This window comes from Camelus dromedarius, chromosome 1 (genome assembly GCF_036321535.1).
Source record: "Camelus dromedarius isolate mCamDro1 chromosome 1, mCamDro1.pat, whole genome shotgun sequence".
Lineage (NCBI taxonomy): Eukaryota > Metazoa > Chordata > Mammalia > Artiodactyla > Camelidae > Camelus > Camelus dromedarius.
The window spans coordinates 29,023,376-29,046,818 of NC_087436.1; the positions used below are offsets into that span (position 1 = coordinate 29,023,376).

The window sequence follows — 23,443 nt, forward strand, 5'->3', positions numbered from 1 at the left end:
AGTTGAACTTCATTATTGTTTGGTTGCATCTTTCCATCTTACAGTCCCCTGCGTTGGTAGGTAACATTTTAGCCAATTTAATAAAATCATATTCTTACTCTTTTGTAACTTCTGATTTATTAGCAATAAAATAGATAGTTGATTAATAACCTAATTATTGAGTATTTTATATTTAAATAATTCTTTGTCCCACAGATTCTATTTGTCCTAAAATCATTAGTATTTTAGCTTTAAATAATTCTATTTGTTGTTTTCAGTTTTTGTAGATTGATGATAATATTTAAGAACTAAAATGTAAATTAATATAACTGGTTACTACAATATACTAAAAAAGAATACATAAATATATGGTATGAGACGCTTGTTCAAGGGAAATTACAATCATATAAAGGACTAATTTACTAAGTAAATTTCTTTAAGTCAAATTAATTAATATAGCTATTACATATGAAGTGAGTATAACCTTATTTTCAATGCATGTAAGAAGGCAGGTGGATGTGAGTTTTCCCCCCATAATTGTAAAATGATGAGTGAAAGGTTTTAATTAAAGCAGAGTGACTCAACAAGAAAATAAGCTTCTTGTTTGAAAAGTAATTGCAACAAATAGACTTTTTTCCCAGTTAAATTATATAAAAACATCTCGTTACTAAATTAGTCCATCATTCAAAATACGAATGTAGTAATGCCAAAAGTTTGAGAAAATTTTACTGCTGCACCTAGTGAAGGTATGTGCTTTCTGTGTCATTCATGACGGATTAGCATCATTTATTTTTAAAGGGTCCCCAAAAGACTGGAACATTACACACATGCTGATACATAAATTGATTGGGATAATGACATATTAATACCTACTTTGATAAGTCAGATAAGTGATACCAAGATATCACTCAAATATACACATCGAGGTCCTAGGAATATATATATGCATTTTAATGTTAAATCTAGGGACATATTCCCACTTAAATGGCATAAAATTAGGTGGAAAACATTCGATATGTGTTAAGTTTTAGTCTGTTCTTTAATAACATAGCACGGCTCAAACTATCATTGAACATAAGTTAAAAATTAAGGGAAATATTTCAAAATCAGCCTGTAATTTGAGTTGGGCAAACATTTAGATATAACGTTGAAGGGGTTTTTAGAGGAGAGCTGTGACAAATCTGGGTTTTGCTTAGAAGATTATCTCACAATCTGATTTTTCCCTGTCTAAATTGTATTTCAACAAGCGGTAAATAACAGTCTGCAAAAAGGAAAATATGTAAAAGGAAGGAAAATGCATCTTACTGAATTTAATAATTAACCTTGTTGACATAAAGGAAAAAGGCAAGCTTCACTTTTCAAGCCTGACTCATGAAGAATTTTCTCCATAATAAGATACTGACTACACTTAAGCTATAAAATTTCCACACATAATACTGAAGCAGTAATGTACCATGTTTCTATCTCCAAATTTATTTAATTTGTTTTAAATTTAGAGATCCTTTATATCTTATAGTTATTCTTTACCAGTTCAAATATTTATGTCTCTATATATTCATATAGAGTTATAGATTTTTATATGCATGAGTTATTAGAAGTCACAAAACTATGTAAAACTACGTAAAATAAAATTCTGTGTGAGTGACATGTTTGAGGACTTCTTAAAATAGTAATTTTCAGTTACATATTTTACACCACAAAATGTACAGACACCCAGTGTTTCTTTTTTTCCTAGCAACAAATACAGGTGAGTTTATAGATTCCTTATAAAAGCTTTAAATGACTCTAAATTCAAAGCCATAGAAATAGAATCGAAACAACGTAGATTGTTAGATATTTTGATAGTACATATTCAGTGCTCCTGTGATAACGTCGACAGCTATATCTTTGGCATTGAAAATTCAGTATGAGTTCTTGACAAAATTTTGTAGCTTAGAGCTTCATTTTCTTTTAAACAAGGAAAAACAGGGTTGAATGAGATATGAAAACTGGGAGGAAACTGTTAATGATTGTTTTTTTCTTATTAAGTTTATCTTTGGGACCCTGAATTACCTTTCACTTTATTGTATGATGTGGACTGTATGAATCCATTTAAAAACCAACTGAGTTGTACCACATTTTAGGAAAATTATATAATATAATATATATATATATTTTATATTTATTTAGAAGCTTTGAAATAGTACAGTAAACACTTTGCAACACGGTGTATAAACTACAGAATGTCTTTGATATTTTGTGGGTCTTCGGAATACAACATTTTTTATAGCCCACAGGTGAAAAGAACATAATCACAATCTCTCTTGTAAAGGTGGAATAGTTTGGGGAACACTTGATCACACAAAAATAATATAAAACAGTCAAGTTTAAAACAGTGATATTGCATTTGTAATGCACAAATTTCCTTTATCTTTATGACTGGCTTCTTGCGGTGAATATAAACATCTAAAGGGCTCAGTGACATTTGGAGAGAGAAAGATATATAGTCCTGTAAACAGGCACACACTGATCGGAGAGGCAAAATCAGTTGCCTAAAGTTTCCACAGTTCTGCACGTTTCAACTCATTTCTCAGGCCTGCTGAGAGCAATTAGGTCCTATAATTGGCCACGATGACTCCGTTGGCAATCTGATACTCAGTTACACACAACTAACTGGATGGCCAAGATAATGAAGTTGAAAAGTTGATGCTTTTGTTGGTCGACTTTGTGCAAATCATGCTGCTTCAGGTAAGTCCTGTAGAATTGACTAGCATATCCTTTTCCGTGCTGTGAAAAAGAAAAAAAAAATACTCTAAGAAAAAGAGCCTGACTTTTGCTGTTTAGAAGGACACATTTTTGCAAAAGAAGCAAATACAGTGTGAACAAGCTGTCCGTCCTTACCAGACCCAAGTAGTGGCGAAATATTTCGTGTCACCTTGGTTTCTAATAGTCAGAGTCATTCTGTTGTTTGGCTTTCTCAAAACGACAATTTTGACATTTATGCAAATTGGTTTTGCGTGGGAAATGTGCACTTTATACATCGAACACCAATTATGTGAAGATCAACTTTTTAAAATCAATCCCTACTTCACTACTTATGTACAATCAGAGTAGAAGAAAAATCTGTGGCCCTTACATTTCTGGAATAAGTCTTCAGAATATCTATGAATTACTGGTTATATATTTAATTTAATAAATTCTAAATTAATTATATTTAATCTATATATGAGAAAACTGTTCCAGAAAGTGTTAATGCAGTTAAAAAAATTAAAGAATGGTTAACATTTTATGGGTTTATTTTATCTATTTTTTAGAATTATATAAAAACTGGATTTTTTATGGCCTATAATTTTTTAAAAAAATAGATTTATCCCCAAAAGGAACTTGTTTTTTTCCTAAAGAGGAAACAGGTGAAGGGTAGTAAAAGGTATTATTGAATTTGGTCCAGTCTTATAAAACATATTGAATCATGAAGCAGAATGTCCAAATTCAATCATTTGGAATTTATGGTTTAAAATATTTTATGTATTTATAGTGGTAAAGGATATCTCTTCCCACCTATTCATAATCTTTGTAATTTCTGTAATATCTGACCATGTGCACATGAAGGAAGCTGCATCTTCTAGTTCAGTATCTGGCACAAAAGAGATGTATAATACAAATGTGCTAAAAATCAAGATAGTTCAGTTGTGATCTTTTAAAAATCACATATATGTATATTTCATTAAAAATAAGAACTACCCTAAATAGCATAACTTAATTGTTTCCATCCAGTGAATAGTGGCTTTTTTATTTTAGCTTAAGAACATACTGATCATTTCAATCCCTCTCCTACGGTACTTCCACTTATTTCAAGTAGATTTTCTAGGTATATATTTTTCTTAATTTTATCTCTAATTATCTCAGTTTCTGACCAGACCATTAAGCATTCCTTCATCAGTTCACCTTTTAGCAGAAACACAACAATTAAAATTGTAAAAGTCAGGTACCTCCACTGACAGAAATTTAAGTGAAAACGAATATATACATGGTCTGTGTAGTGACCAGTATTGAAAATAATCAAAACATAATTTGCTTTATAATATCAAGAATTATAAAATTAGTTTGCTACAAGGGACTACACGGTAGCTATTATAACTTACCTGGTCATAATGCTACAGAGAAAATTCTGCAAGCAAATAGAAACGTCACTCTTTTAAAAGAATCAAATCCTATTTTCCTTTGCCCTTGAATTCAAACTCTCTGCTCCATGAAAATCTTGATAAATAATTTATATTTTCCTTATAGCAATTAAGATTTAAAATTCTTCAGTAAATCAAAATATTTAGCCATCATAGAAATTCAGGTTTATAAAATGAAATGGAACAATAATTATGATCACCAAATAATATACTGTCTAAACTGAACAATTATGTGACTGAGAGGGAGCACTATTAACAATGATGCGAGACATAATCTTGTACTTTTCTGGACAACCCAGAAAATATCATCACCCTATACGTAATATTACTTCTCAAAATAAGTTGGAGATATTACTTACAGGTTGAAGGTTTTTCTTAAACAATATAAATCAGAAAATATTGATTTAACAATCAAAAAAAAAAAAGAAAAGAAAATACTGATTTATAGGAAACATCATTCTAGTAGTTCAGAAACAAAAGAGATTCAGGTGTGACCCATACTCAACCTATAAACTAATTCACTGAGTGAAAAATTAATATACTGAAAAGCTGCATCTTAGTATAAATGCAGAAATAAGTCAACCTAACACATGTTTAAATCAGTAAAAAGCTATTAGCATAGATAGTATGTTCATTTGATTTAATCAAAATACGAAAAGAAGTTGTGTTATTAAAATGGTTCACAGTTACAGGGACACAGAAGCTTAGTCTACAGTATACTCAACATCTGAAATATAAACATAAGCTTAAAATATATTTTATTACTGCTTAGGGTGACATGTGCACTGATTTTATTTAAAGTGCATCCATTCCCATAGTTGTCTGAATAATATACGTGCCCTGCATTAAACTGACCATTCCCCACCTAACTTTTAATTCAGGAAATGCAAATCTGAATAGGACAAGTATAAGGGCCGAGGCTGAAAGTCATAACAAATTAGAATGGAGGGGGAAGATTTACTTTATTTGAAAAGCTACAATTTCCCAATGTTAAGGATTGCTAGACAAACCAGAGAAAATAAAATGTTATATTATTACTAAAATTACAGCCACAGACATTTTGTTTCAAGGCTTTTGAGAGGTGAGTTTAAATACTGAATAATCATTATTCTTTGGGGGCTGTGAGGGTTAATGTTGGAGAAGCAGCACACAAATATAAAAGGAAATCAATGTTCTAACATTTTAGAGCCTGTACCAAGGACAATTATTCCACAGTGTGAACTATGCATTTGTTGAAGCATTTCAGGCTAGAGTGTGGGTCAAATACATTGAATCTCTAGGCTTTCTGATAGCCTATACATGTTTTGGCGTTGTCAAAGCAGAGTTTGAGAATTTCTGCTTTTCCTTTCCATTTCACAAATGCATTTTTCCCTAGCTATTCATCAGCAGGTGTAGGGAATTGGTCGCTTGATATGAATGAAATATTCTATTTTCAGTCAAATGAAAAGGAAAAGGAAAAGGAGGATTAGTATCCCTTTATACCTGTATTTATTCAGTCACTGCATTTATTCTTCATGGTAAGTCAGAAATGTTACATTTAAGACGTTTATCTTACTGTCTGAACTACAGATGAAAAATTACTCTTAATGGAGAAGAGATTCAAATACCTACCTTTTTATAATTTAGCATATATATGTATATATTTAACATTTATGTATGTATATTTTCAGCATACACATACAATTTTAATAAAAGTTCCAAGATTCACATTTTTCCTTATATTGTAGAATCCTGTTGTTGCCTTTGGCAATTTGTAAAGTATAATATTAAACTGTGGAACATTTAAAAATTTTGATGAATGACTTAAGAATGACTGTAAACATGTATGTCTCAAAAATAATTGAAAAATAGCATTACTGATATTCCATTTATTTCACATATTATAGCTTAATAATAGTCCGGTGAAAAATAATTTTGTATAATACATGAAAATGACAATTGGATTATTGGAAAATTCACATTCCTCTATTTACAGAGCAGGAAGCATAATACCTTTTATCCTTTATGACTGTAAACCACAGGAGCTCAAATAATAAATAAAGCTGGTGAAGTGATCTATTTACTTCTGCAGCTAAAAGAAAGAACAGCCTTCAGATAACCCAGATGATTGAAACTCTCCACTACAGTGAAAAACTTCTAGAGGCTGAGATCAGTAATGGATTCCGAGCTCATTCAAATGTTTAACGAGCCTCCCGGTCAGGACACTGTGTGTGTCAAGTGAATCTAGCGTAGGAGAGTTTCAGCCCGTTCCCCTTGTGGAAGTCAGAAGCACCTGCTCTCTGTTCCCCGTGTGAAAGCATATCGTAAACTGAAAGATCATTTAAAAGCAAGCCCCCATTAGAGCTCAGTCCAGCTGAATAATCATTCTTTTAACTTTCCTCTGTCTTATTCTTGAACCATTTTGAAGAGAATCTTCAAAAATGTCTCTAAAGGACTTTTTTTTCTGTTTAACCCTAAAGTTCAGAAATGAGCATGTGTTAACTATTAAAAGTGGGTCACTGCTTTATCTTTTATCTTCTACTTGAACACCTTTATATGTGCTTTTATTTTTTAAAATATAGTTGTATATTGCTCATATTATAAATGTTTACCTCCTCACAAAAATTACAAAAATTGTTTAAATATATATATGGTAAAAAAAAAAACACTGATTACATTCTGTGGTTTATTATGAATTATAAAGACTGAAGGCTTTCTGTTAGTATGATATAGATTGTTTTTCTGTCCAATAGTAGTTGCTCAGTACAGCATAAACTTGAGTTCTTATATTTATTTTATAATGTTCACACCATCCTCTTGTTAAATTTCCTTTTTTCCTGTCATCAAGCAGTATGCCTCTTTATTCTAGCTTGACAGAATTAAGGGATTATAGAATATATCTAGAAAACAAGAGTTTATTTGGAGGAGGTGCTTCTCATATGTAAATTTGATTAGTCTTTTAGAGAGCAAACTTTGTGAAATAAATGACTCATATAACCCTTCAGACTGTTCACATAAGAAATATGTAGTAAAGCCATGTGTGTATTTTCAGTTTAGTCCATATATGTATGCAATGCTCACAACATAATTTGCAATTAATAAATGTCTATTAAATTAAAAGATAAATCTATGGGTATTTTAAGAGATAAGAAATTGGTAAGTGTAGTTTCGTAGACTAAAACATATACATCAATTAATGAGTAAAATGGGTCCTTTCTAAGACAGGAGACAAACATATTGAGCATAATATTCTCTTAATACACCTTCTAGCTATAGCAACTCTGGCACCCTTATATAGTCACCATCTTGCCTAAGAATCTCGTTACCAATACTGCTATTATTCAATTGCAAAGCGACTGTATATCAATTTGATGCCATGGAATAAAAATGCATTGGACTTCATTTCCTCACTAAGAATGATGTGTGCAAAGAAAGAATTAATTTTATCAGCTGGAAGTTACCCTCAAGAGAAAGCAGAGTTGATGCACTGTGCAAAGCCCTGAATTTACTACCTGTGAAATTTCAAAATTTATTCTTGCTCAGAGTTTATTTTTAAACCACATTTTGTTGTTAATTAAAAGACTTAACAGCCTTGCTTCTGTTTGTCTGCAAGTACAGTTCACAGTACAACAGAATACCATTACCCTTGCAAAGATTTGTATGAGGAAGTAAGTCCCCCGAGTTCCTTCTAGACAGAGGATCCATAGGTTTTAGATATTCCTATATAGCTTTCTGTGTTTGTGTGCATGTAAATATATGTGTAATTTCAAACGACCTTCTTATTAAAGCAACAGTACATTTACAACTGGTTCACCAGGAAATATCTACTCTATGGGTTACTGTGACCGTGTCAGCTACCAGTAATATTTTTAACAGGGTAGGTGTAATTATAGTAACTCAATTTTATTTGGTTTAGAAATCTTTATCTCTAATTAATTATATTAATTAAGAATACTTTGAAATCTACAACAGAAACCAGTATATTATATTAACTCCTTTAATTAGACAATTTGATTATTATCGTTCTCTGAATTGATTGAAGAAAGATATCTAAAAATACATGGTAATCTTCTAGATAAGAGAATTGTCAGTATTCTAAATATCTGGTTTTTTAAATGCTAAAAAATTAAACTTTTATGTTAAAATATTGTTTTAAAAACTTACGATGACAATGTACTTGCATAGAATTCTATAGACCGACTGGATGTATTCAAAACTTATCTAGAAATGTAAAAAATTATGCCTTGTAGGTATAACAGATTTTTCCCTGAGGGGGAACAAATAATAGGACAAGACACTACCCAGAACACTTTGGCCACCATACCAGGCTCTTTTTGACAAACAAAACCCCCGTGCCTCCAGGGTATATTAAAATCAAGTCTAGAGACTGAATTATGTTTTAAATGCACTGATCCTAGACTGCGATATATTTAGGAAGTGGAACTCTAACATATATTTCTCTTCATGTTTATAATATCATTGACAAATTTTCTGGAATGCTTTATCATAATCTGCTAATATATAGACCCTGTGATTTGTTCCACAACTATTTGAAAAGTCACATTCTTTACATTGGTAATAAAGAAGTACCCTTGCAATTCCTTTTGAAGACAATCCATTCAATTACATCTTATTTTAATAAAGACAAAGGATCTTTCATTTAACTTAGACAAATACCATTACTATGGGTATCTAAATTCTAACAAGATATCCATATGCTTCTTTAAAGAGTGAATGGTTCCTTTTATTTCTTTGAAAATTATGGAGCTGGTAATATTTATGGATATTTAGATATTTGTATTTCAAGTAGTTTCCTTCAAAATGACCTTATAAACAAATCAAATTAGTTACTTTCCTGTAAGGTTGAAATTAGCATTAATTTTCAAAGTAGAGACATGGAAAATTCTTGAATGGGATTGGTTATTTCTATAAGTATACGGGTATTATGTCTGTATAGACCTATTTACAACCAACAACATCATTGTATCATATTATTAAGTCAATTACTAGTGACATGCACAACTTCGTCTTTCATATGAAAACCAAGTAGAAATTCCAACAGTGAAAGATTGGAAAAACCTAAGAATAAATTCGTAAGACCTTCATTTAAAAAACATATAGCTGTGTATCTAATTTTTTAACCACTAATAGCCTACTGAAACAGGGATAAGATTTCAGAATAATTTAACTAAAACCTCAGATAGCTAAACCATGAAAATAAGTGGAAAATCTTCTGGGCTGGTAAATAAAATACTAATAGCACAATTTTGAGGTTATTTTAAGAAAGAGACACAAAATACACATGATTTAGAAACTGTGTGTAAAGGTTTGGCTATTTATTTAATATACTTGATGATCTGATTTACCCTAACATAATTCAGTTGCTTCTATGTCAAAGCAAACAGCAGATTAAAAACAGGAATTGCAGACTCAGAAGGAGTTGAAATGCATCTGACACACTGAAAAGCAAAAGCTAACCACTGGTGTTCTGTATCCGGAAGATCACCTGCATACTAAACAGGTTAGAACTCCAAGACTGTAGGCTTCAATAACTCCTTGAGCAGGGTTGCCAGATAAAATACAGGCAGTCCAGTTACATTTGAATTTCAGATACACAATGACTAATTTGTTAGTATACATACACCCCATGCAATATTTGGGTGTCATGTATTTTTATTTGATAAACCTGGAAACCTCATCCTCAAGGCATCAGCTACATAATACCACAGATAATACTAGTTAACACAGAAGAGAATGTTATGTTGTGTTTTCTAGAAAAATGTTGCACTGTATTCTTTAATTATTTGGTAGCACTGTACTTCATGTAATAAATTTTGTATACATTTTCATGTAAAGTGATTTTAAAATTAAGAAGTCAGAATTCAAAAGGAGATAAAAATAAAAATAAAACATGAAAATCAGTTGTCTGTCATCATAGGTGAACATAATCTTAATTGCCATTTAAATTCTTTGTATTATGATTAAATTTTAATCTTGGTTTTGAGTGAAATCTTTGCTTTTGTGAGATACATTTATAGCATATTTGATAAAATGTTATTTCTCTTTTGCATAAAAACAAAATGTTTTATTATTTATTCTAAAATTTAAGCCTAAGTATCATTCTAATTTTGGTTTTATCTTAGAAACTCATTAAACCACCTCCTTCAATTTAATCTAGAATAAGATAATTAGAGATTTGAAAACTGATAAGCAGTGAATCAAACTCAGCTTTAAAAAATCAGAAAAACGCTAAGTTGTTATAATAAAATCGTGTCATGCTTGTTAAATATTAAAAGTCATTTTAGTCATATTCTAATTAAATGACAAGATTTAAATCCTTAAACAGTTATACTACATCCCATAACTTTAAGCTTTGTGTTTGGTTAAGGTTCAGCTTAATTACTGCAAATATTTAACTGCCTAATAAAGTAAATAAAAATAAGTCATGTTATACATTTACTATCTATGAAAAATACTTCTAGGAAACAATTCAAACTATAAATAATCAACCTTTGGTAAGGCCAGTAAGAGATTCCGATTAAATAACACTGAGAATGTATACTTATATATAATATATCTATATTGTTCTTAAAATATGACTAATGTACAAACCTACCTACATGTCTCATAATCAAGTTCTTATAGAACAAAATCAAAATTTTGTATCATTATTTCAAAGAAGCATCTGAGATACTCATTAGTTGCGACAATGCCATACAGAAAAAGTGTGAAAATAAGGAATGCTATAATGATGATAAGTAAAAATACCAAAGACTTAAAAACAGTTCCATGAAAACCCCAGAGACCTAGAGGAGAGCTAGACAAAGTGCGTCCAGTCAGAGTTATGCTGTGCTATCAACAATCTCCTGCTCACACTCACATATCTGCGATGGATCCCCCTCTATGTTCATTTTAGATTACTTCGTATTTATTTAACATTTACGTGTGTCTGTCAATTATATGTGACAGACAATTGAAAAGAAATAAACTAGTAAAACTAGCAGTTGGTGATAATGAAATATGAGGATTAAAGAATTATCAGAAAGAAAGTGATCAAGGGAAAGGGAAAAAAAATAGAACAAAAGAACTAGTCTTAGCACAGGTAAGGCCAGAATAAAAGAACATGAAAATCATGGAAGGTTGAAAGATGATGAAATCCAAGGGAATGTAAGTTAGAAGTGGAAATGTTTAGGTTTTGAGGGGCTGTTTATTTGCTTGTTATGCTGTTCAGAGAGTACTATAATTGTATCAATTTAGGTAAATCGGGAAGATACCTAGGTAACTAAAAAGGAAAAAAAAGGCACTTGCTTCTTTGGTTTCAGGATGTTTGTTTCCTTTACCGTTTCGTTGATGCAGTCTAATAAGCATTTATGGGTGTTTGCTTTGAGGCAGACAAGGTTCCGGGACTTGAGACTCTAAAATAAACACACATGGATTCTTCTCTAAAAGATCTAACAGTCCAATGGGCTAACAACTGTTTTATAAGGTATTTTGAAAACAGCAATTACATATAAAAATCTATAAGAAGTTACAAGAAGAATATATTTATCTCTTTGTCCAGGAAGGCTTCTCATTAAAGGTAAAATGAGTTGAATCTTGATTGATGAGAAGATGGCCAAGCAGATGTGGTGGGAGGTGGTTTTGTAAATGAGAGCGCATTCCCGAGGGAGAGTGGAATGTGTCAGAGTACAAGAGCCTGGGAAAAACAGCGTATCAAGAAACTGACGGTCATTGAACGGCAGGAAGCAAAAACACAGGCAGGATTTAAACAAAAAAACCTTTAAAGCTAATAAATATGTAAATGTTATTGCGGCTGAAACAGAAAAACCTCTTAAAATCTTTAAAGAGGAGAATATTAAAGTCAAGTGTCTATAAATACAAGTAACTCCTCTAATTATTTGACAATAGAAGCCAGATGGAAAAGGAGAGGGGTTTTCATTAATTTTGGTGAATTAGGCAGAAAAGACTGGGTTTGGGGCTGCAAAAGGAAGTATGCCTGTGTCTTCTCTCAGACTCCAGTCGAGGATCCAGGGTTTACACTCCACATATCTGGAAATAGTTTGCATTCCATCACCCTAAGTTTTCCAACAGTGACAAAATGTTTTGTAGTCAAAATGACTGCCTGGATGTTTTTTTTGGCTGATAACTTAACTCTAAGGATAATTGTGATTAAAAAAAACATGGTTGATAAGAGCTACGGGAAGTGACTCTGTCCTACTGTCCTAAGCCTCAGGTCTGGTCAGCAGCGGTAAAAGCTAGGAACATACAGAAAAGCATGGGGCACTTTTTTCTACAAATTTTAACAAAGGAAAATAAGGCATATGATGATCACAGACTAATAATAAACTGACTTTATAAGATTTATATAGGATTTATATATGTCTTTTTTTTTTTAACAAAATGCTGCTTCAGCGATTATTTTTTCAGAGAGAGACACAAGTAAATCTCACCCTAGGAACATCTGATCTGCAAGTCACAGAAATAGTGAGGACATAGAAACAATTTTAATTATAGCATTTAAAATAGCATATTTAAAGTGTTTAAAGATCACGTACATTTGATCAAATCTTTCCTATCCAACAATAGCCCCTGCTGTATCTTAATCTACTAGTATTTTTACATATCATCTTTTCTAGTACCTACTTTTTACTTCTAAAAATCTTACTTTAAAAAAGAAAGTACACAACACTCCCTTACACCATATACAAAAATCAACTCAAAATGGATTAAAGACTTAAACATAAGACAAGATACAATAAACCTCCTAGAGGAAAACATAGGCAAAACATTATCTGACATACATTTAAAAAATTTTCTCCTAGAAGAAATAAAAGCAAGAATAAACAAATGGGACCTAATGAAACTTACAAGCTTCTGCACAGCAAAGGAAACCAGAAATAAAACAAGAAGAAAACCTACGGAATGGGAGAAAATTTTTGCAAGTGAAACCGACAAAGGCTTGATCTCCAGAATATATAAGCAGCTCATACGACTCAATAAGAAAAAAATAAACAACCCAATCCAAAAATGGGCAGAAGACCTAAACAAGCAATTCTCCAAGGAAGACATACAAATGATCAAAAAGCACATGAAAAAATGCTCCATATCACTAATTATCAGAGAAATGCAAATCAAAACTACAATGAGGTATCACCTCACACCAGTCAGAATGGCCGTCATTCAAAAATCCACAAATGACAAATGCTAGAGAGGCTGTGGAGAAAGGGGAACCCTCCTACACTGCTGGTGGGAATGCAGTTTGGTGAAGCCACTATGGAAAACAGTGTGGAGATTCCTCAAAAGACTAGGAATAGACTTACCACATGACCCAGGAATCCCATTCCTGGGCTTGTATCCAGAAGGAAATCTACTTCAGGATGACACCTGCACCCCAATGTTCATAGCAGCACTATTTACAATAGCCAAAACATGGAAACAGCCTAAATGTCCATCAACAGGTGACTGGATAAAGAAGAGGTGGTATATTTATACAATGGAATACTGCTCAGCCATAAAAACTGACAACATAATGCCATTTGCAGCAACATGGATGCTCCTGGAGAATGTCATTCTAAGTGAAGTAAGCCAGAAAGAGAAAGAAAAATACCATATGAGATTGCTCATATGTGGAATCTAAAAAACAAAAACAAAAACAAACAAGCAAACAAAAACAAAGCGTAAATAAAGGACAGAAATAGACTCACAGACAGAGAATACAGACTTGTGGTTACCAGGGGGGTGGAGGGTGGGAAGGGATAGACTGGGATTTCAAAATTGTAGAATAAACTCACTGTATAGCACAGGGAAATATACACAAAATGTTATGATAACTCACAGAGAAAAAAATGTGACAATGAGTGTGTATATGTCCATAAATGACTGAAAAATTGTGCTGAACACTGGAATTTGACACAACATCGTAAAATGATTATAAATCAATAAAAAATGTAAAAAAAAAAAAAAAAGAAAGTACACTTGTTTTTTACACTGTCTCACAATTGTGAGATTGAGAATGCCGTCTTCTCCCAATCATCCAGTCTCAAGACTTAAGAACCATCCTTGATAACTACTTTCTTTTATTGTTACATTTAGAATTCTAGTACTTTAATTTTTTTTCAAAACTTCTCTAACCCTTTCATTTTCATTCTCTATCGGGGTTATTATTACAAAGTTTGGTAACACTCTGTTAGTAAAACAAAAACAAACATACAATCCCCTACAACAAATCCTTACTGACTTTGCTCTGAAGAGTGTTCAATTTCTTAAGCCTAGGATTCAAGTAGTGAACTGATCACAAAGGCTGACTCTAGAATCAGGTGGTTGAAAGAAAGAAAGAAAAAAGGAAAGAAAAAAGGAAAGAAAGAAAGAAAGAAAAGAAAGAGAGAAAGAAAAGAAAGAGAGAAAGAAAGAGAGAAAGAAAGAGAGAAAGAAAGAAAGAAAGAAAGAAAGAAAGAAAGAAAGAAAGAAAGAAAGAAAGAAAGAAAGAAAGAAAGAAAGAAAGAAAGAAAGAAAGAAAGAAAGAAAAAGAAAGAAAGAAAGAGAGGGAAGGAGGGAAGGAGGGAAGGAAGGAAGGAAGGAGGGAAGGAAGGAAGGAAGGAAGGAAGGAGGGAAGGAGGGAAGGAGGGAAGGAGGGAAGGAAGGAAGGAAGGAGGGAAGGAAGGAAGGAAGGAAGGAAGGAAGGAAGGAAGGAAGGAAGGAAGGAAGGAAGGAAGGAAGGAAGAAAGAAACTGACTCTCCTTTATAAGCCAGCAGGCACCATGGACTGGTTCCCCAACATCTCTTTTTCCTAATTTTATAATTTGCAAAATGGAGACAGTACAAATACCTACTTTATTTGGTTACTGTAAGGTTTGAATGCATTAGTATCTGAAAAGTTCTTAGAATAATGCCAGGCTTATAGTAAGTTCTTAACAATTGTTAGCTACTATTAGTATGTGTGTTTTTATTCAAAATCTGTCTGAATCTGTCCAAAACATAACTTTCAAACCTTAACTTCCACTATTATCCCCGCTGAATTTATTTTATAGATTTGGCAACCTAGAATATTCATTTCTCCATATTTGTTTGCTTTCAGATTCCCTACTTTTGTTCATGCAGTTCTGTACTCCTTTCAGTCTATCAGTTAAAACCACGCAGTTATTCTTCCAATATTGCCCCAGAGTAGAGTTCTATAAACACTTCCTTGATTACACTCCAAGGGATCTTTCCCAAAGATAACCAAAGCCACTTTATTCTAATAAAATAAATATCTTGTTCAACTGTTAATGAGATTAAAAAGACAACTTGAAACAGCATAGAATCATTGAAAACAAGTGCATTTTGAGAAGAGAGACAATGCTTAATACAGGTGACAAGGCAACATCATTCACAGATATGTTAAATGAGAAAACAATCGAATCTTTTTAAGATTTCCTTTCTTCTATAGCTGGGAAACAACACTATTAAATACAGGAGATTTCACTACTTTATTTAAAAAAGGAGAATTTTTTGTTCTCATATGTGACATAAACATAAAAAAGAAATAAAAACACATGATGCATGCAACTGGGCCCTGGAACTTAGCTGTTAGGCATCTTGTATTTTAGGCAGAATAGTGATATATATGCAAAACTGATGTGGAAGGCAGAAGACAGAAAACACAGAGAATCAGAAAATCATGAGAGAAACCAATGAATAAGCCATAAACAGAAAGTAAAATTTGGGCAGCTTTTCAGGCATTTCTCAAATAGGCTTGTGACATCATTTGCTAGTTCTGTCTGACTTTGAAAGACAAAGCTACAAAAACATAAATATAAGGCTGACTGAGACAATCAGGCTTATCAGATAATAGGATTTTAGGGGAGAAAAAGGAGGCAGGAAAATCTTTGGACTTCTGCATGTTCAAAGACTGTGATTTATGGCAGAGATAGATATCCTTGGTATATCTTCTAGAAAGACTCAATTTTCCTTATTAATAGGCCCTTTATATTTACTTTGATAATTTTATGGTATTTGTGTCTCTCCCACAGGGATAGCAGAACTCAAGTAACAGAATTTACCCTAAAGAGTTAGTACAGCTGTCTAAGTGGAGATTAAGTCCAATTGGATACAGACATCTATTCGTATCATTTTAAAAATTTTGGCCTGAAGAAATATAATTTCTTTATTTTTCTTACAATCATCAAATATAATATGCTGCTGTCTATATTAAATAAAAATCTGTTATTTCAAAAAAGAGTATTTTTGTCCCATTATATTTACTATTTGTTATATGTAATCAAATGTCTTCACTCATTGTAAACGCACAAGTAAAATAATGAGAATACGAAATTTTTAAAGTTATATTCATGCTTTGTGGCTAACATCGTTCTAAAACAAGCAAAACTTAGTCTTTACTGGGCATTATACCTCTGGTTCTATTCTGTCCATTTTATTGGTTTCACAGATGAAAAAGAAAAATTGGGATATGTACTTCTAAGACACATGCATTCTGTGAAAGAACACATACTGCAGATGTAAAATAGTGATATATCATGGAAAGAACATTTGGAGTCTGATTTTTCTCTGGGAAGAAAAGAAAGCATAATTAGTTCTATTTAAACGCAGAATTTAAATTTTCTCCATACCCAGGCTGATGTCATTGTTCCAATTTTAACTGAATATATAGTTGCCTTGAACACTTAATGAGTGCTTCCTTTGGGCCCGGCACTCACTGCTTTGAATACATTAAATAATTTAATCTCCACAATGAGCTTTTGAGGATCTATGTCAGAAATGAGGAAAATGAGTTACGGAAGGTTAAAGAAATTATAGAGGTCACACAGCTAGGAACTGGCTGGAGGAGTATTTGAACCCTGGCAGACTGGTCCTATACTGGAGTTCCTAACTACACATCACTTCTCTGACATGAGGACCAGTATAAAGACTCACTCTTGGAGTTCTGCAGTAGGCGACGAGTCCAAACGAAGAACACTCATATTTTGAGATCATAATCAGAAAATAAAATCCTGTGAAATGAAAAGCTCCAAGATATCATAAAGTCAAAATGAATAAACGAGTGATGCTTAGGGAAACCTATCCTGAAAATAATAAGACTATTTTTCAGGTCTAAGGACACCACAATCCAACTAAGTGAGCAGCTTGTGCTTCACATACACGGTGAAGGAAGTGGAAAATTTTTCACTTGTATTGTAATATGCCCGAGGTTGGTTCATTCTTTTTTTTTTCCCAAAATTATCTCAAAGGAAGACTGGAGGTTTGTATGAGGTATGGAGTGGGGTGGGGGGTTGTCAGTAATTAAATGTGTTTTTGCATGTTTCTAGGACGATCCAGAGCAGATTAAGCCGAGACAACCTGATTGAGTTATTTTGATCTGTGCAGGAGGTATGGTATCACAGTCGCCATCCCCAAGTGAGGATGCCTGAACCTATGTGTGACGGCTAGCCCTGAAGCTGATCTGATGCCCTTTACCTTCTCAAGCTGAGTTCTCACAGTATTTTCTCTTGGAGAGCTCTCAGGAGGATTTCAAATGATTCAGTTATTACATTTATAGTTTAAATTAAGATATTGATCTTACTTTCGCATCAGTCTGTGATAAGTTCACAAGCAATGATCATTTTCCTATATAGCTGGCCTTGAGAACATTTATATAATCTAGATCTAGGGCAAACAAAGCAGAAGACCACTGTGCCTGCAATACAGTAGTCTTCAATAATAAGTTTTCTTGAATGTAGGTCACACTGTTTTTGTCGGTAGCTTGGGAAGACCTGCTTAAAACATCTGGTTAAAAACTCTTACAGTTTCAAGCTGCCATGGTACTACTTTCCAAGAAAGAATGGTACGACAAATAATAGGACCTACTGACTGACAGCTATACCTCAAATTAGAAAGTAACTGAAATGTGAAAAACTTCAAAAGATTAGTAAAAGGTAATAGATTTAAAATTAACTTCAAAGCAATGTACTATGTTAAACATTTTTATTTAAAGTAAAAGTAATATTCTCCTATATTAGATAAATGAGCACACTTTTTAAATCAGCATTAAGAAATCACAATTCCTATGAAAAATTCCTACAAAGTAAGCAATTTAAATTCTCAAGAATTATATTTCTAGATTTCAAGCTCAACTATGAGAGATGAAAATAAAATGATTACATGTCAAATATTATCCTAAAAATAATTCTAATGCAAACTTACATTAAAAAAATTGTCTTTCCCAGTAACATTTAATAAGACTCAATATTCTGTTGTTATAATTTGAGAAATAAGTATCTTCCTACCATTTCATAATATAATTTTAAAATACAGATTTCTCAAATCCTTAACTTAATTCAAGTTCAAAGGAGTTAGAATTCACTCCAGTTTATCAACAAAAGGCATTTCTGCGTTGTCTAATACCAAAAAAACTTTTGTTATATGAAGTTGAGTACATTTATATAATCATGAAATATTCTAAAATAATTTAAAAATTATTTACTATAGCCTGAAATTCACAGAGCTTATATCATGACCCATGATTGGTGAGAATAACTATCACCTTGTAAAACTGGTTGTGTATTTATGAAAGTGAGGCCTGTGTTATGTCTTATTTCATCATCTCATGCTTTTAAATAGGCACTCAGTAGCAGATGCAAGTATTATTAAATTAGGCTTTAATGTTTAGCTAACAGAATTCCCTCATTTGATTATTTTTCCTTTCTTAAGTGTGTGAGTATTTCATGCCTCCACATTACCGAGTTAATGCTACATTTTAATTTACTCTCTAAAATATCAGCCTAAAATACAATGTGCATATATAGTCTGTTTGCTATATCTTACAAAATAATTAAGAAAGCATATATTACTACTAGGTTTGAGGAGAGTTAGGCAACTTGACCTTCAATCACTAATGATGTTTGTTCATTTTTATTTGTGAGCCATTTCAATAACTGACACCAAAGATTTTCCTTAAAATTCAGCAGAAGATAATATGATGCCAAAAATGGAAAATTGTTATTATAAGAGAAATAAGCCAACTCAGTAAAGATTCAATATTTGACAAAGATATTTAAAATATTTTCATATAAATATTTAAAATCTACAGTCACCTATCTTCCTTCTATAAATTATTATTATATATAATATGAAGCCTTAAATCTTTACGTTGTAATGTATACTTTTAATAGATATAATTTATGTTATATATTGCATATATATAATAGACATTTTAATACTTAGTTTTTACACTCTACATATTCCCAAATTTCCTTCTAAAACTATGATTTCTTAACTTTTGTTCCTAGACATTACAATTCAATGTGTGAGGGGGAAAAAGGATTTAAGAAACCAAAGTTTTCCTTTTCAAAATTCCAAGGTATGAAAGATAAGAAATCATTCATGTAGTAACCAGAAGGGAAAGAAATAGATAAAAACCCAGGCTTTCTCCATTGCCTTTCCTTTGTCCTCCAGTAAAACAGAGCCTCATCCCCTTCTCTCCTTTAACCGGGTCGGTCCAGTGTTAGAAAAGCATTCTGTGGGAAACACATCACAGGGCTAGAAAGTGCTATTCCACCAAATCACAGCTGGCATACGCACACGTTTGTAGTTTGCAAAGCTTTCTAGGTAATGTGTTTCCATATCTCTCAGGAGCAAATACCAATGTCAGGGTCAGGATATTTCCCATCATGTGTAGTTTAAGTCTCTCAGGATGCGATATAGATCCATTTTCCCTTTTCTGCTCTCAATAAAGACAGATTAACTGATCACTATCTTATCTGTGTATTATTTGTTTAAACACTTAACATTTGTTTTGTAACCTCTCCCCTTTTCTTCTCAATCCACAGTCCCTCAATCCTTTTAGACTCTCTTCAGATAGACTATTTTCTAAAATGTTAATCTCTTTACTTTATTCCTTCCCCTTCAAGCATAATAGTTTCCAATTTGCCACAACCCTCTAAACTAGACTCAAAGAAAGGTGAAACACAGACATTTCAATTTTTCTACTTTTTTGTCATAATTTGGTATTCAGATAAATATATTTAAATATTTGTTTCTGTAAAACACCATTAAGTTAACAGAAGATTATGTTTCAATCAATAGGAAGATTTAACAACAAGTATCAAGCATTTCTGAAAGATCAGACACGACAAGAACGCCAAAGTTAGTAAGAGATACATCCACGGGGAAGCTGTCCTAAATAAATTGTCTGTTTAGCTTAGACCCTGATATATTTTAGGCTATGATAATCACTTTCCCTATATTATCAAAGAGAATAACTGGCTACTACAGTTTAGTTAAACTCAAATATGTTGCACTATTTCATTTATTCAAATTATGTACACTTTGAAACTCAGAAAAACAAACCTTTGGTTAGAGCCCAGGACAGTGGTAGACAGATCCTTGGGTGGTAGTAACTGAAAGGGGACAGAATGCTGGACTTTTTGAGATACTAGTAATGTTTTGGCTAATCAGTCAATGTGGTCACTGATTACACAAGTGTGCTCCCTTTGTGAAAACTTGAGTATTACATTTGTGATTTTTGTATTCCTCTATATGAATATTGTACATTAATCAAAAGTTTTAAAATAAAAAATAAAAATGGGTTGCTATTAATAAACCTATTTTAATCATGGATCAAATTAATTGTAAATGTGAATACTAGTTATGAGAAAATTATAGAAATTTGTACAATAACTAGACAATCGATGATAGCAAGGAAATTTTTTTAGGAGAAGTACTGTTCTTATGGTTATGTTAAACTCTATTTTTAATAAACATGCTGAAATATTAATGGGTTAAACAGTTAGGGTTTCTAAATTTGATTAAAAAATCTGAGTGAAAAGAACGTGTGTTAGCTTTTGGATGAAACAAATTTGGCCAAGAATTGATCACTGTTTAACCGGAGAATGTGGAGAGTTTAGTAAACTATTCTCTTTTTTGGATAAGCTTGAAATTATCCATCATTTTAAAAAATGTTAAAAAATATAATTTAGTAGAGTTTATGGACTCTACGTAGAAACATTCTCTATTACCATTGTTCTTATCAAAAAGATTGAGATGAACATCAAGAATCAAGATATATTCACACCAAAATATATCAAGATTTCATGACCTCCAATGTAATCATCTGATGAGTAATTCTATGACAAGTAAACCCTAAACCCACACTGCTAGTGACTAGAAAGGGGATTAGTTCTGGCATCAGATTAATGAATGGTAAAAGAAATTATACTAATTTCACAGGTCAGCCTGCAGGGTTTTCTATACATTTTTTAAGAATAAAATGATAGCAATTCTCAAATGATAGCATTAACTCTCATATCTATGGACCTATTATTCCTACCACCATTTCGATTAAACTTACATGTGATGTATGTTATCTTAAACACACCATCAGGTGTATATCATCAAGACAACTTACTATATATACTTTATCTACCATTGCCATTTTTAACTCAGAACTTTCTACCATATGTTACACTCTGCAACAAAACCCAGTGGTGTTTAGTTAGGTGTGAGAGAAACTTTCTACCCTGGCTATTTCTTTATCCAGGGTGATTCAAAATTTAGGCCAGGAACTATATATTTGATATTGATTTTATTTATGTATTAATTCTAGGCTTAGGTCTCTTTTTATTTTTCAAAACACTTACTTTTGAAAACTTCGACAAAAACATTTACAAATATGCTTTTATGGAATAATGTAGTAATTATCCAATTTTCAGCTGAAACAGGGATTGGCATACATATGAACCACTTGATGACAAACTAAAGTTAGTTTTCTAGCTTGTGTAAAATATATAATTCAACATCCAACACAAGAAATATTGGAATCTATTGTAGGATTCTGATTAACACCAACAATGAAAGAGAAAAAAAGCCCTACAGATTACAACATTTTTACAAGCAGTAAAAATAATGTCTTTCTCATTATATAGGCATTTATTTCCTCTACAGTGTCACAGTTAATTTCGCTACATTATGTAATGGGAACCTGTCCTCAAAAAGTACAACCAGTACCTTAAAAAATAAAGAAACAGACCAAAATTGATTGTATCACTTATCTGTTTCTCGAAAAGCACCATATTATCATATTAACAGCTTCTGACAATGAAGTAGCCATTAGTTAAATAAATTTACTCTTCTGTTAAGCATAATCCCTGCTTGTTCTTTCTCTGGTAATTGATAGCTATAATTAAAAATTAAACTAAATTAAAGATATAATGCTTCTCTATGGAATGTATATATCTGCAAATGTATCCATACAACAGAATCACGAAAATAGAACACAGAAAATTTATTTATAATCACTTATTGAACTCAATGACTTTAAAGCTAGCTTCGATAATTTGGACAAAACTTTATTGTACAGATTATACAAATTGATTGAAATAAAGTTCACATATAATCTTTTCAATCCCTACAGTTAAAAGAAATGTATCTCTAGAACAAAGAATAGGGTTAAGTGCCTAGGTATTATGTTAAATATAATGTCATATAATGTATCAGTTAAAGAATCAGAAATAAAATCCTGATTTTTATCTGCAAATTTTCTAGCTTACAATTTGTTTTTATTCATGTCCTTTTGTATGTAATTACACTTTGGGGTTCAATTTTTTCAAATCTATACTGTCCCCCTTAAACTGATATAGGTGATTAGAAATCACTAATGCAGTAATTAGGGAGTCTTATTGGACCTCGATATAAAACTTCCAAGATTTCTATTACACTTTGGGAAACATTAAACTGACTCGCATTATGCTGAGTTTAGTCTTGATTCAGTAGTATTACTTAATCTTGAACAATGAATGAACCTTATAGTCCAAAGCAGTTTCCATGCTATATTATCTAAATGACACTATCTAATTCCTCTAATTCCTATTAGATGGATTTCAAAAGACGCAGACTCACTCAAAAAAAGTCTGGCACATTGAGTATTGAATAATGTTTAATAATATATTTATAAGCAATTGAATTTGTGTATTCCAGACTTATTTACAATGGCTTTATAACTCAATGCATTTAAATTTTGACCCATAAATCTTCAGTATGATGAGGCAGGAAAAATTCCCAAGTAGATATTCCTTTCCATTGAATAATTCTATTTATATTTTAATTGATAATCTTCCTTTGTTAGTCTCACATGATGGACAAATGCTTATATGGATTTACTTCCAATGTACAAAATAAGAAAGAGGATGAAAATTATCTGTAATATAAAAATGAGGTGTATAAATGATATTAATATGATAAATGTTCATTCAATAAAATGCAAAGTGTGCACCAAGTAAACTGTTTTAAATAGTAGGTGAATCACTTACTAAGCAGTGTAAAATATTGAAAAAGATATAAATAACTTTTATCAGTTG

The 23,443-nt window shown here is 31.9% G+C and overlaps 1 protein-coding gene across 1 annotated transcript in view; it reads right to left on the bottom strand.

The window, feature by feature from the left end:
* Positions 1-1,495: 1,495 nt before the first annotated feature.
* Positions 1,496-23,443, bottom strand: part of PCDH10 (protocadherin 10) — a 42,103-nt gene continuing 20,155 nt past the window's right edge. The window contains exon 5 of the mRNA XM_010977684.3: positions 1,496-2,745. Within this exon, the coding sequence (XP_010975986.3) occupies positions 2,726-2,745 (20 nt within the window). The 3' untranslated portion in view covers positions 1,496-2,725. The remainder of the gene's footprint in view (positions 2,746-23,443) is intronic.